Source organism: Geotrypetes seraphini, chromosome 3 (assembly GCF_902459505.1).
Source record: "Geotrypetes seraphini chromosome 3, aGeoSer1.1, whole genome shotgun sequence".
Lineage (NCBI taxonomy): Eukaryota > Metazoa > Chordata > Amphibia > Gymnophiona > Dermophiidae > Geotrypetes > Geotrypetes seraphini.
Window position 1 is genome coordinate 276,309,898 of NC_047086.1, and position 14,114 is coordinate 276,324,011.

The 14,114-nt window shown below is 44.5% G+C and overlaps 1 protein-coding gene across 4 annotated transcripts in view; it reads left to right on the forward strand.

The window, feature by feature from the left end:
• Window positions 1–14,114, forward strand: part of BIRC6 (baculoviral IAP repeat containing 6) — a 1,530,571-nt gene that overhangs the window by 1,041,441 nt on the left and 475,016 nt on the right. For all 4 annotated transcript variants that reach the window (XM_033935681.1, XM_033935678.1, XM_033935679.1 and 1 more), the window contains 3 exons: window positions 2,304–2,583; window positions 10,761–11,017; window positions 11,783–11,891. In XM_033935681.1, coding sequence (XP_033791572.1) covers window positions 2,304–2,583; window positions 10,761–11,017; window positions 11,783–11,891 — 646 coding nt within the window. The remainder of the gene's footprint in view (window positions 1–2,303; window positions 2,584–10,760; window positions 11,018–11,782; window positions 11,892–14,114) is intronic.

Below are 14,114 nucleotides of genomic sequence, written 5' to 3' on the forward strand. Positions count from 1 at the left end.
CACTTCTGGTGTTCCCCAATTCGCAAAGATCTGATATAGATTGGTGGAGGTGTATCCACTTGTGCAGTTGTAGGATTCTGCTCAATTTGTCTGCCAAGACATTATGTTTTCCTGCTATGTAGACTGCCTTCAAGAACCTGTTAAGTGTAATTGCCCAGGACCAAATCTGGATAGCTTCTTTGCAGTATAGGTGTAAGCTTGTACCCCTTGCATGTTCACGTTGTACATGGCTACTTGATTGTTCAAATGAGTACTGTCTGTTGATAATTTGTTCCTGAAAAGTCCATGGGGCATTTTAAATTGCTCAAAGCTCGAGCTTTCTTGGGAGTAGTCCAAGAGCCTTGGGTATGGAGACCATCTAAGTGGGCTTCCCATCCAAGCATGGAGGCATTAGTTGTCAGAACCTTTTGATGTGGTGGTGTTTCAAATAGGAGGCCCCTGGAGAGATTTTCGGGTGATAACCACCATTCAAGAGACTCCTGGAATTGTAAAGTTACTATTATTTGCTGAGATAGCAACCCGGTGGCTTAAGACTATTGAGACAAGAGTGCCTGTTGAGGTTCTCTGAGATGTAAACGGGCAAACGGAGTTACATGCACTGTAGAGGCCATATGACCTAGGAGTCATATGGCCATCGAGAGGAGCATCAGGAAGAGCTTTGAGAATGTGATGAGCAGGGCTCTCTTGACAACAATGCATGCCTGGATGTAGATGCTTGATGCTTGACGTAGAAGAGTCCAAGATCTGTGCCGTTCCGACTGGGGCTTGCTTGCAGGGCTTTGCATATGATGTGCCTGCAGTAGCCCAACTATTTCTTTCTGCAACAGCATATGAAGCTGTTCCTGCAGAAATGGTGCTGATACTATTGGTACATTAGGCACTTGTGTTGGATGTTGAAGCACTGGTGACCTCTGGACTGAGGCATGCTTTAAAGGTGACACCAACAAAATAGAAGGCAATATGGCATTGGTTTGCTGATGCTTAGTGTGTGTCATTAGCAATGATATTTGTGAAGATGGTGATATCTGTATGGAGGGGGAGTTATGTTTATGTAAATGTAACCTTAACGAAATTGTAACTTCGCTGTAAATGTACAGTCTCTTCATCTGTTAACCGCATAGAACTTCCATGGTAATGCGGTATACAAGAATAAAGTTATTATTATTATTATTATACTTCTTATCCTTCTTATAGGACCTGAAGTCGATGTTCTACATGCATGATACACGTCGATGTTAAGCGTCAATGATGCGTGTTCAAGAGGCACGTTGTTGCCGAACACTCTAGGCATAATTTTTGAAGTTGAAGTGAAAAGATTTTTGAACTGAAATTTTCTGGCAGAGTGTGCAAGGAATATCACACTGATCAGGACCAGGACACTGGATACACCAGTTATGTGGATCCCTACCTGAAATAGTTCTGTTACATGTCTATTTTTGTGTCTTCCTCTCACTTAGACATATATTTTATTTTTCTTTCATCCGGTAAAGGAAATTTTTTTTAATAAATTTCCTAGTCAGGCCTGCAAACTCCACTGAGCTCATTTTTAGGCTGGGAGTGAGTGTCTTCTCGTTTATGGCATAATGTCTACCCGACCTCTCAAGACCTTTGTGTCCTTTTATCTCGCATTGGGGGTTTTTCCATCCATGAGCAAGCCTTTTAGCAGCTTCAAGAGGTGCTCTTGAAGCTGCTAAAAGGCTTGCTCATGGATGGAAAAAACCCCAATGCGAGATAAAAGGACACAAAGGTCTTGAGAGGTCGGGTAGACATTATGCCATAAACGAGAAGACACTCACTCCCAGCCTAAAAATGAGCTCAGTGGAGCTTGCAGGCCTGACTAGGAAATTTATTCAAAAAAATTTCCTTTACCGGATGAAAGAAAAATAAAATATATGTCTAAGTGAGAGGAAGACACAAAAATAGACATATAAAATATACGTATAAAAAAATAAAAATACACATACATAATAGAAGTCCTGAGAGACAACTTCTCTGCTCTACAGAAAATGAAAATCTGAAAGAGGTACGAGCCGCCATAAGGCAAGAAGGTACTCTCACATGCATAATAGGGTAGTCTTTGGACTTTTGAAGTTGTGTTGTTAGGGTTTTTTTTAAGTGACAGTACACTTTTAGACTGTCCATACCAGTGTCCATGGAGGACGTCACCCACATGCGAGAATATACTGCCTGTTTTTCCTGGGATAAAGTGGTGTAATTTAATAACCCTTTTAGAACCTTATATATACAAGCAATTAAACTACATGCTTATGCACATTTTAGATCTTCAGTTTTATATTTTGTAGCTTGCCCGTCTTCAATATCAGTGGAAATCAGTGCAGATGGGGTGAATATGCTCCCTTTGTCCATGCCAGTTATTACAAGTGGCCTCACCTACATAAAGATTCAACTGGTGAAAGCAGAAGTGGCTTCAGCTGTTTGCCTCCGACTGCATCGCCCTCGGGATGCTAGCACCTTAGGCCTGTCACAGATTAAATTATTAGGTCTCACTGCATTTGGAAGCACATCCTCAGCTACAGTTAACAATCCATTTCTTCCATCTGAGGATCAAGTTTCCAAGACAAGGTATGTTCTCTGTCATTCTAAGAAACAAATTTTGCTGAAACTTTTTTTCAATATAAAATATTAAATGGGTTTGAAACATAGATTATGTATGTATGTGACAATTTGATTTTAGATTTATCATATTGCACAGATCTCTGCACGTGTTTCCTCCTGCAGTAAAGTCTTGTTTTCATCTAATGTTTCATTATCATGCCAAATTAGTGGAACTTGAGAATGGGTGACATTGTCTGTGGTTATTTATTGATTGAGATTTAATAACCGCCTTTATGAAGATTAGGTTATGGAATGTTTTTCAGAAGCTAATGTGGTAAGCAATAAATGACCTAACTTGAAATGGTTCAGAATGTCATCTTTTCTGGGGAGAGGCAGGTCAAAAATTAAACCATACAGCCTGTTTTACAAAGCTGCGCCTAGCAGCTGCCGCGTGGCAACAGCCCCAAAACCTTTTAAATCTCTATGGGTTTCGGGGCCATTTCCATGCAGTAGCCACTAGCGTGACTTTGTAAAACAGGCCCATAGTAATAAGACAAAGTCCCATCACTGGGTACATATAGTAGCAGTGTGCCTTCTCTTTTCCTGCAATGTTTTCAGGCCTTTCCAGTGATCTTCATTCCAGCTGGGGTTTTTGTTCTGATTCAGTACATGTGAATCAAGTACCTATTTTGTAGTTTGCTTTATTACTTTTGGAATATGATATTAAAACTAGATTAAATTTTAACAAAACTGGAGCTCTTTATCCATAAGTTTTTAAGAGATTAAGAAAATCGACATAGAGAAAATTGCTGCTTATTTCCAGAGGTGAGCAGCAAGGAAAGAATCTACTGTTTGGGATTTGCTGGGTATGCCCAACTGAATCAGATTGGCCATTGTTGAAAATAGCATGCTGAACTCTATGGACCTATGATCTGACTGAGCATAGCACATTTTAAAGGCAGTTTTTAGACTGAATCAGTTTTCAAAAAGAAATATTCTGTTTGAAAATGGATTTGGAAAGAGCGTGTGTACAAATCTTTCCCCGCTATTTGTCCAGCAAAACTGGAAGTGTACTCTCTAACCCACTCCTGTCTCTTAAACACAAACATTCATATAATGAAATCTGAGCGTAAGATAATGTATAGATAGGTGGGCAGTTTTCAGAAGTCAATTTACATCCTTAAAATCTTATTTTATGCATAGAAGTGTCTTTGAAAATTTCTTTTGTATGCTTTTAGTCTTTTCTAAGTGAATGTTAAATACTACTCATTAAACAAAGTAAAAAAATAAAGCTTACAATGTTAGACTTGACACTGTGCTACACATACCATGTTTCTCCGAAAATAAGACCTACCCTGAAAATAAGCCCTTGCATGATTTTTAAAAAATGGTCCTAATATAAGCCCTACCCCAAAAATAAGCCCTAGTTAAGATCGACCTCTAAAGCTACCCAATTTGCCAATCATCTCTCCCTTCCTCTCCTCCACCCAAATTCTTCCTCTTTCCTTTCTCTCCCCTCCCACATGTGCAGCATCTTTCCTCGCCTCTCACCCATCCCCTTGTGCAACAGCTATGAGGCCTCCAAAAAGTGTGGCACTGCTCTGAACAGGCCTTCCTTCTGCAGCGTCTTTCTATCCCTCCCTCCTATCCCTCTGTGCAGAAGAGCCGCACCGACCCTCCTAGCATTTTTTGGGTTCTAGCTCTAGGAATGTTTAAACTCTTTTGTTTTATATTTTGTATGCAACGCTATTTTGTGTTTGTTTTTAGCATATTTTGTATGTTACTCTGTTTCTTGCCTAGGTTTGTGGATAGGCGGGTTATAAATAACTGTAAATAAATAAATGTGCTTAAAAATGCTACAATTTAATAGAAAATTTCAACTTGAAGTTAGCTAGAGAAAATTAAGTTTTTGCACTTAATTTATTAAGTTATTGTAATGAGCTCTGGGTGAAGAGTGGAAAGTGCATGTGGTTGAATAAGGTGTTACGTTTTCTGTCATGTTTCAATCTGTTTTCAAAGACAACTAGCCCTTCATTTCTGTTAGAGACTGTATTCAAGTTAAGCTAAAGCTACTAGATACTGAGAAGGGTGACTTGTCACTGCTCTAAGTCAGTGTTTCTCAACCTTTTCAAGCCAAGTACCCCCTAGGCCTAACAAATACCAACTGAGTACCCCTGCCCAAGCTCCACTCCTAACCTACCCAAGCTCCACCCCTGACTCCAACCCCATAATAATAGGCGGAGAAATGGCAGATGAAGTTTAATGTGGAAAAGTGCAAAGTAATGCATTTAGACAGAAAGAACAAGGAACATGAGTATAGAATGGCAGGTGCAACTCTGGGTAAGAGCGAACAAGAAGAGGACCTGGGCGTACTGATAGATAGGACCCTGAAACCGTTGGCACAATGTGCGGCAACGGCAAAGAAAGCAAATAGAATGTTAGGCATGATAAAGAAAGGAATCATGAGTAGATAAGAGAAAGTTATAATGCCGCTTTATAGAGCAATGGTCAGACCACACTTGGAATACTGTGTCCAACATTGGTCTCCCAACCTAAAGAAGGATATAAAACTGCTGGAGAGGGTGCAGAGACAAGCAACAAAGATAATAAAAAGGTATGGAGAACTTGGAATACGAGGAAAGACTTAAGAGACTGGGATTGTTTTCCCTTGAGAAAAGGGATATGATAGAGACTTTCAAAATACTGAAAGGAATCGACAATAGAGCAGGAAAAAAAATTATTTACAGTATTCAATGTGACACGGACAAGAGGACATGGACTGAAGCTGACGGGGGACAAGTCCAGGACAAATGTCAGGAAGTTCTGCTTCACGCAACGAGTGGTGGACACCTGGAATGCTCTCCCAGAGGAGGTTATTGCGGAATCCACCATTCTAGGATTTAAAAGCAAACTAGATGCACATCTCCTTATGAGAGGCATAGAGGGATAAGGGTGACTAAAATTATGCCAGGTGTACACCTGGCTGAGCCTCCGCGTGTGCGGATCGCCGGACTTAATGGACCGAAGGTCTAATCCGGAGATGGCAGTTCTTATGTTCTTATTACATTAGAGATTTCTATTCCGCCATTGCCTTGCGGTTCAAGGCGGATTACAAAAGAATTACTAAAAACGTACAGTGGTGCCTCACACAACGAACTTAATTGGTTCCAGGAGCAAGTTTGTTATGCGAAACGTTCGTTATGTGAAACGCGTTTTCCCATAAGAATACATGTAAAAAAAAATAATTCGTTCTGCAGCATAAAATATGCTAAGATGACATAAAAAAAGATAAATTTTTGGTTATTATTTTTATTTAGATACATCTAAAAACATAATTGTTTTTTAAAACAACACACATTTTTTAAATTTAAAGACAGACTAAGTAGAGTCTAATTTTACAGTGAGAGAGGGCAGAGTCTCAGCGGCAAAAACTGGGACTTAACTGTTCATTTTTTTTTTTTCTACCGTGTTTCCCCGATGATAAGGCAGGGCCATCAAATAAGACAGCCCCCCCTTTTTAGAAAAAAATGTAAAATAAGGCACCCCCCCGCAAATAAGCCACCCACCGATACCTGCGCTTACCCGAATCGGGTGGTACGGTGGGTGACTCCGTGTGGTCCCTGGCACCCCCGACACGATCGGGGCAAGAGGGAGCTCAAGCCCTCTTGCCCCCCCGACTCCCCGACACGATCGGGGCAAGAGGGAGCCCAAGCCCTCTTGCCCCCCGACTCCCCGACACGATCGGGGCAAGAGGGAGCCCAAGCCCTCTTGCCCCCCCGACTCCCTGACACGATCGGGGCAAGAGGGAGCCCAAGCCCTCTTGCCCCCCCCCCCCCCCCGACACGATCGGGGCAAGAGGGAGCCCAAGCCCTCTTGCCCCCCGACTCCCCGACACGATCGGGGCAAGAGGGAGCCCAAGCCCTCTTGCCCCCCCGACACGATCGGGGCAAGAGGGAGCCCAAGCCCTCTTGCCCCCCCCCCCGACTCCCCGACACGATCGGGGCAAGAGGGAGCCCAAGCCCTCTTGCCCCCCGACTCCCCGACACGATCGGGGCAAGAGGGAGCCCAAGCCCTCTTGCCCCCCCAACTCCCCGACACGATCGGGGCAAGAGGGAGCCCAAGCCCTCTTGCCCCGCCGATTCCCCAATTCCCCGACAATATCGGGCCAGGAGGGAGCCCAAGTCCTCCTGGCCACGGCGACCCCCTAACCCCACCCTGCACTACATTACGGGCAGGAGGGATCCCAGGCCCTCCTGCCCTCGACGCAAACCCCCCCTCCCCCCAACGACCGCCCCCCCCAAGAACCTCCGACCGCCCCCCCAGCCGACCCGCGACCCCCCTGGCCGACCCCCACGACACCCCCAACCCCCTTCCCCGTACCTTTCTGTAGTTGGCCGGACAGACGGGAGCCAAACCCGCCTGTCCGGCAGGCAGCCAACGACGGAATGAGGCCGGATTGGCCCATCCGTCCCAAAGCTCCGCCTACTGGTGGGGCCTAAGGCGCCTGGGCCAATCAGAATAGGCCCGGGAGCCTTAGGTCCCTCCTGGGGGCAGGGCCTGAGGCACATGGTCGGGTTGGGCCCATGTGCCTCAGGCCCCGCCCCCAGGAGGGACCTAAGGCTCCCGGGCCTATTCTGATTGGCCCAGGCGCCTTACGCCCCACCAGTAGGCGGAGCTTTGGGACGGATGGGCCAATCCGGCCTCATTCCGTCGTTGGCTGCCTGCCGGTCAGGCGGGTTTGGCTCCCGTCTGTCCGGCCAACTACAGAAAGGTACGGGGAAGGGGGTTGGGGGTGTCGTGGGGGTCGGCCAGGGGGGTCGCGGGTCGGCTGGGGGGCGGTCGGAGGTTCTTGGGGGGGGCGGTCGTTGGGGGGAGGGGGGGTTTGCGTCGAGGGCAGGAGGGCCTGGGATCCCTCCTGCCCGTAATGTAGTGCAGGGTGGGGTTAGGGGGTCGCCGTGGCCAGGAGGACTTGGGCTCCCTCCTGGCCCGATCGTGTCGGGGAGTCGGGGGGGCAAGAGGGCTTGGGCTCCCTCTTGCCCCGATCGTGTCGGGGAGTCGGGGGGGCAAGAGGGCTTGAGCTCCCTCTTGCCCCGATCGGGTCGGGGAGTCGGGGGGGCAAGAGGGCTTGAGCTCCCTCTTGCCCCGATCGTGTCGGGGAGTCGGGGGGGCAAGAGGGCTTGGGCTCCCTCTTGCCCCGATCGTGTCGGGGAGTCGGGGGGGCAAGAGGGCTTGAGCTCCCTCTTGCCCCGATCGTGTCGGGGAGTCGGGGGGGCAAGAGGGCTTGGGCTCCCTCTTGCCCCGATCGTGTCGGGGAGTCGGGGGGGCAAGAGGGCTTGGGCTCCCTCTTGCCCCGATCGTGTCGGGGAGTCGGGGGGGGCAAGAGGGAGCCAGGCGGAGAGAGGGCAGTTAAGCGCAGTGCCTGCGCGGAAGGATGCAGCTCGGGCGACTTCGTTGTGTGAAACGAAGTTCGTTGTACGAATCAAGACATAAAGTTCGTTGTGCGCAGCGTTCGCTGTGCGAGGCGTCCGTTATGCGAGGCACCACTGTATTACAAGAAGAAGGTATCTGGTAATTTATAGAGGAGATAAAGAGTAGATGAGGTTGCTTTGGGGAATTGGGAAGGTATTGGGAAGTGGTATTGGGAGTGGGAAGGAGCTAGTGGTATTAAATCGTTTGCAAGAATTTCTTGAAAAGTAGGGTCTTTATTTTTCTGAATGTTTTGTAGTCTGGGGTTATAATCAGTAGATTGGAGATTTGGTTGTCGAGTTTTGCTGCTTTTGTGGCTTCTATTTATTTTTATAAACAACCAATCTCATGGTTACTATATTTGTCATGTATTGTTATGCATCTTATGTTTGATTTTTGTTCTTATAAATTTCAATAAAAAATTCTTGAACTTAAAAAAAAAAAACAACCAATCTCAGCCAAGGTCTTGGTTTCTTATAAACTTCTTCCCTTTATTCATTTAGTTTTTTCTCATTAAATTCTCTTACTATACCAGTCTCTAATATATATTGATCATTCCTTTTTTGTTTTTTATTCCTACTCCAATCTCTCTCCTTTCTTCTTCCCTCCCTCCCATCATCTCTACCCCTCCCCCACCCAATTTCTGGGCCCATCATATCTTCCTCTCATCACTTCTGGTGCAGCATTTTCCCCTCTTTCACCCCCTCCTCCCACACCTAGCTTAAAATTAGCCCAGCATCTCTTCCCCTTCTCCCCATCACATCCTGACATTTCTCTCCCATTCCCCTCACCTTTGCTGATCAGCTGCCTCCCCTACACCCTTATGCATCTCCTCTGTGTCCCTGTCCCATACCTGTTGAACTGCACTGCTCCTTCGGTCCTCAGCCCCCAGCAACACTCCCCACAATGGACGGTGCAAGCAGCTACCCACATGCTGCACATGCCTGCCCCACAAGCCTCCCTCTGACGGAGAGAAGGCTTCTGGGTCAGCCACTTACATGCAGCGCCTCAATCGCTGCGTGCACCATCCATCACAAGGAGCACTGCCGAAGGCTGAAGACTGAAGGAGAGTGTTTCACACTATGTCGGAGGCAGGGCGGCACAGCGAAGAGAGATCATTAAAAGTGGCTTCAGCAGGCAGGCAGTAATGGGAGATCCTGGGCGGCGGTGGTTGTGGCAGCAGCGGTGCAGTGGACACGGATTTGGCGGGAACTGGCAGCCAGGCCGCATACCCCCAACAAGTGGCCCACGTATCCCCTGGGGTACGCGTACTGCAGGTTAAGAAACACTGCTCTAGGTAACAAAACAAATTTCATCCTACTAGAAAACAACAAAACTCCAACATTAACTAACTCTTGTAATAAACTCCATCTCATACCCAATACAACCTACACTAAAATTGCTAGGAGTCATAATTGACAGAGGCTGCACCACGCAACCCCAAATTAACAAAATAATAAAGGCATCTTTCATGACCATGAGAAATCTAAGAAAAATCCGAACATTCTTCGAAAAGAAGCAGTTTCTGCTATTGGTATAATCTCTTATCCTTGGGATGATAGACTACTGCAACATACTATACCTACCTTGTCCTGCGACTATGATGAAGCAATTGCAGACAATACAGAATATAGCCCTGAGACTTGTCTATTGCCTAAAAAAATATGACCATATCACAGAGGCATACCATGACTCGCACTGGCTTCCAATAGAAGCGAGAATGCACTTCAAATTCTACTGCTTACTTTACAAGGCTCTCAACGGAGAAAGCCCAACCTACTGGAATAACCAACTAAATCAATCCTCCTCAACCAGACACAAGAAGATCCCATCACTATTCACTCACCCATCATCCAAAGATGTCAAACAAAAAAAACTTTATGATAACCTAATAGCCTCCAAAGCAGCTAAACTGGACAAACAAATCACCACTCTGTTATCTTCGACTACAGACTGCAAAGCCTTCAGGAGAGACATTAAAACCATACTCTTCAAAAAACACATAAAACCTATCCAGCACAACCAATCCCAACTCAATATCCAACACTCTATTTACCCTTAGATCTCTCTTATCTACCAAACGTTATCTAAAACCCATAATTGCACCCTATTCTTATCTCCTAAAGACCTCCACTTCCCTTTGGTAACTCTTTACCCAATATATATTACCTTAAAAATTCTATGTCATCGCTTATTCTATTCCTTCAAATTTTGAATGTAATTTTGTTTTAGTTTGGATGTAATCTGCCTTGAACCGCAAGGTAATGGTGGAATAGAAATCACTAATGTAATGTAATGGTTTAGTTCTTTAAGCAAGACTTAATGATATCAGGTAATGCATTTGGGGTCCTTGCTAAGGCACCCATATAATATAATGGATGCCTTAGCATTTAGTGTGCCTTAATAAAAGGACCTCTTTGTGAAGTATCAATCCACCTCAACCATTTCATGAGAGGGTTTAAAAATAATCTAGCTCCTGCTTGCTTAGCTTTTACCAAAACTGAAATTTGAAATCTGGTCAGATTGTGCATATTGAGAGAGGATCTTATCTATTTCATTCAAACTGAGACAACCTGAGATTCAATTTGACAGCACTGATTATACTATATATCTGCTTGGTGGAGCAACAGTTTATTAATATAGATATAAAAACTATCAGGCAAATCATATAGTTAGACATTATACCATCTAACTCAGTTTGTGGGCGTTTGTTTTTCTTTTGTCTCAATTGTTCTCAGTATTGGTTGGTTAAGATTACTGCATCACTGCCTCACTCACATCAGTGATTTGGAAGGCATGATGGCCAGAGCTGCGGCACCCACAGCCAATCTATTACAGACATGTGCAGCCTTACTGATGTCACCGTATTGTGGTATGCATTCACCAAACATTGAAGCTGTGCTGGTCAAAATCGGGCTCCAGTCCACCAGGATAGGCCTGAAATTGATTGATATTCTTCTTAGAAACTGTGCAGCATCGGGCAGTGATCCTACTGGTGAGCAAATTTATTGCTTTGCTTCTGAGCTTCAATTTTATGTAAATGTTTAATAAGTGCTTTAAATCATCTTACACTTTAAAAATTATGTATTTGAAGCAGAGCAAAACTGAAAAACTAAAGCACTTGTAAATTACCTAATCACGTTAGAAAATGTTAATGACAAAATTTAAACTGTGATCCTCTTCGGCAGTACAGTAATCTGAACACATCTATTAATTCCCCTTCCTCCAGGCATTGAATTGCTGTGATTCATCAGCTCTAATTGTGTGTGGTGCTTTGTTAGGTGACAAGTGGTTTAGTAGAGAAAAACATTTCTATCAGTTAAATCCTGTAGTTATAGTCTCTTGTTTCCTATGCCAGTTTTCAAAATTCATTAACTGGAGTTTGCAGGTTTTGTGGAAATTTGTATCATTTCAGGTGCCTAAGTTTTTGGAGAATCGCACTTAGTGGCATCTAAGTCACACTCCACTCATATAAACACCCACATAAGCGTTAAGCGCCGATAAGCGACATACAGTAGGCGCCTATCGCCCAATTTAATTTTTTACCAATTATTGAAGTTATTTAAGGTATTTTGCCAATTAAGTTAGGCACCCTTTATAGAATCAACCCCTAAATGTAAATATATTTGCATATTAATGATGTAATATTTTTTAATAAGTATGTATATGCTTTGTGGGAAATGTACTGCTACACTTGTGTGTTACAAATTTGTAACTGTTTTCATTGAATCTTCTTTATTTTTGGTTTGCATGTGACAAGATTTGAATAGCCCTTTGCTTTTTGGAAGATTAAATGGGCTGTCTTCTGACTCGACAATTGATATTCTCTACCAGCTCGGCACAACTCAGGACCCTGGGACAAAAGACAGGTACGGGAGGGAAGAGTGGCAGTATTCATGCCCCAAAGCAAAGTTGATTTGCAGCGAGTTTATTCTTGTAACTTGGTGATTTTGTTATCATATTGCCTTTATTTTACATATTGGAGAGAAGAAAGGATTACTTTCCATTTTCTTTTATTTTGAAGTCTAACTGCTACTTTAGAAAATGTATCTGCTTTTTTTTTTACATTCCTTTCTGCATTGTGGGCTTTTTGTTATGCTCATCTGTGCCCAGCTTTGAGCATCAGTTTCTTTGGCCCATATTCTATAAACGGTACCTAACTTAAGTGGGAAATGCTGTTTAAAAACTATTAAAATCATTAAACAAAAAAGTAGGCGCCTGCATTGCAGCTATGGAGGTGTTTGATGATACCTAACACCACTGTAGGCATGGCTAATGCCGGAAGAGGCATTAGGTGTCATAAAGCACCTCCGTCGCTGCAATTCACGTGAAAGGTAGGCACTGAAAATTTAAGCCTGCAAAATCCTAGCCTGCACTTTTGGCGCCTATCTTTCACGAAGCAGCAATTCTATAAACAGCACTATTGCATGATTGACATGTATTCAGTCCATTCACAAGCCTTTTCTGTGTAAAATAAAGCTGTGTTTGTATCCTGTCTTGAGGGGAGAGTGGGCTTGTGAACCCGTGCAGTTGCTAATCTATAATGAAATGAAGCATTAAAGAAGTTGAAAACCTGCCACACTTTCAGTTCCTGAAGACGCTATAATAGTGAAACGTGGTGCTATGTCGGGCTGGTTGGACACAGTCTGAATTGCAGTGAGAAGGCATTATAACAGCTTTGTCTAAGAATCAATATATGCTTGTTGGAACATTGGAGAATATTGGAGAAATGAAATAATACACATAGACTATGATATGGAACAGCTTTATTTTCATCGTTAAAGGCTTGTGAATGGACTGAGTACAATCTCCAGGTAATCTTCCATTGTATTGTGGGATAATACAGATTTTAGTAACTGAAAGTACAATATGGATTCATTTATGTTTAATGTATAATATAGTGTTAAGATTTGTGGTGTTTAATAAAAATACAACATATTTAAATAAAAAAAACCTCTCTAGTTATATTATACTAGTCTTATAGCCTGTTACATTAACGGATGCTAGAATATATGTGTGGGTCTGTCTTTATTTCTTTCTCTCTCTCCCCTTAGCTGCTTTCTGTATTTCTGTCTTTTCTTTCTTTCTGTCTTTCTTTTTCCTTGGCTGTCCACCACCACCCCTTGCCTGCTTCCCCTGTCCATTCTCCCTTCCTTTTACCTCCCCTGTGTCCACCACCACCCCTTCACTGCTCTCCTTATCCAGCTGCAGCCCTTTCCCCTTTGTTTTACCTCCCCCCTGTCCAGCAGCACCTCTTTCCTTCTCCCCCTGTCCAGCAGTAGGCCTCCCTTCCTTTTTCTTCCCCCCTCCTCCTTCTTATCCCTATGATACACTTACCTTGCTCTGCCCCTGATCAGAGGTTCCCTCCGCCGACAGCCGCCTCAAGGCCCACCCAGTTGCACCCATTGGGAAAGTTCCCTCTGCCACATCCCGCACCCCTCCAGACGCGACTTTATTTTTCCAACCTGACTGCTGCTGCTGAAGATAAATTTAAAGGTAGGACCGGGTGAGACGCTGTACCGGGGTGGTGGATTTAGAGGCAGAAAGCCAGAGAGCCTCTCTCGATCCCCGCCTGCATGTAAGGGAGTCTGAGCCGGCAAGACCGCAAGAGAGGAGCCTGCACAGACCGAACAGCCCAAGCCCCGACTAGTTTAACTTTCCGGCGGCTCCTCTCACAATCGCCGCCTTCTCCGACGCAGGAGCGGCTCGTGAGAGGAGCCGCTGCAGCGTCTTTTAAGTTAAAAAGAAACTTCGGCCAGTAGGGCCGTATTACGTGAGGTGGAGAGCAGGGAGGCTTGTCTGGCGCGCATGCGCACTCCTACCGCCACAGCCCAACAGATCAGATCTCGGGGAACACGTGGAGAGAGTGTGTATGCGCGCTTAGCATTTTATTATTATAGATGTATTAAATACTTTTTGAGATAGGTAATTTGGTTAATTGTTCCCTGCCTTGTAGTGTTGGTATACCAAAGAATATGCATGAGATCTATTTGCATGCACTGCTTTCATTGTATGCTAATAGAACTTATGCATATTCATTGGGGAAATCCTGAAAACCCAACTGGATTGCAGCCTGCTATGAGGGACTTTGA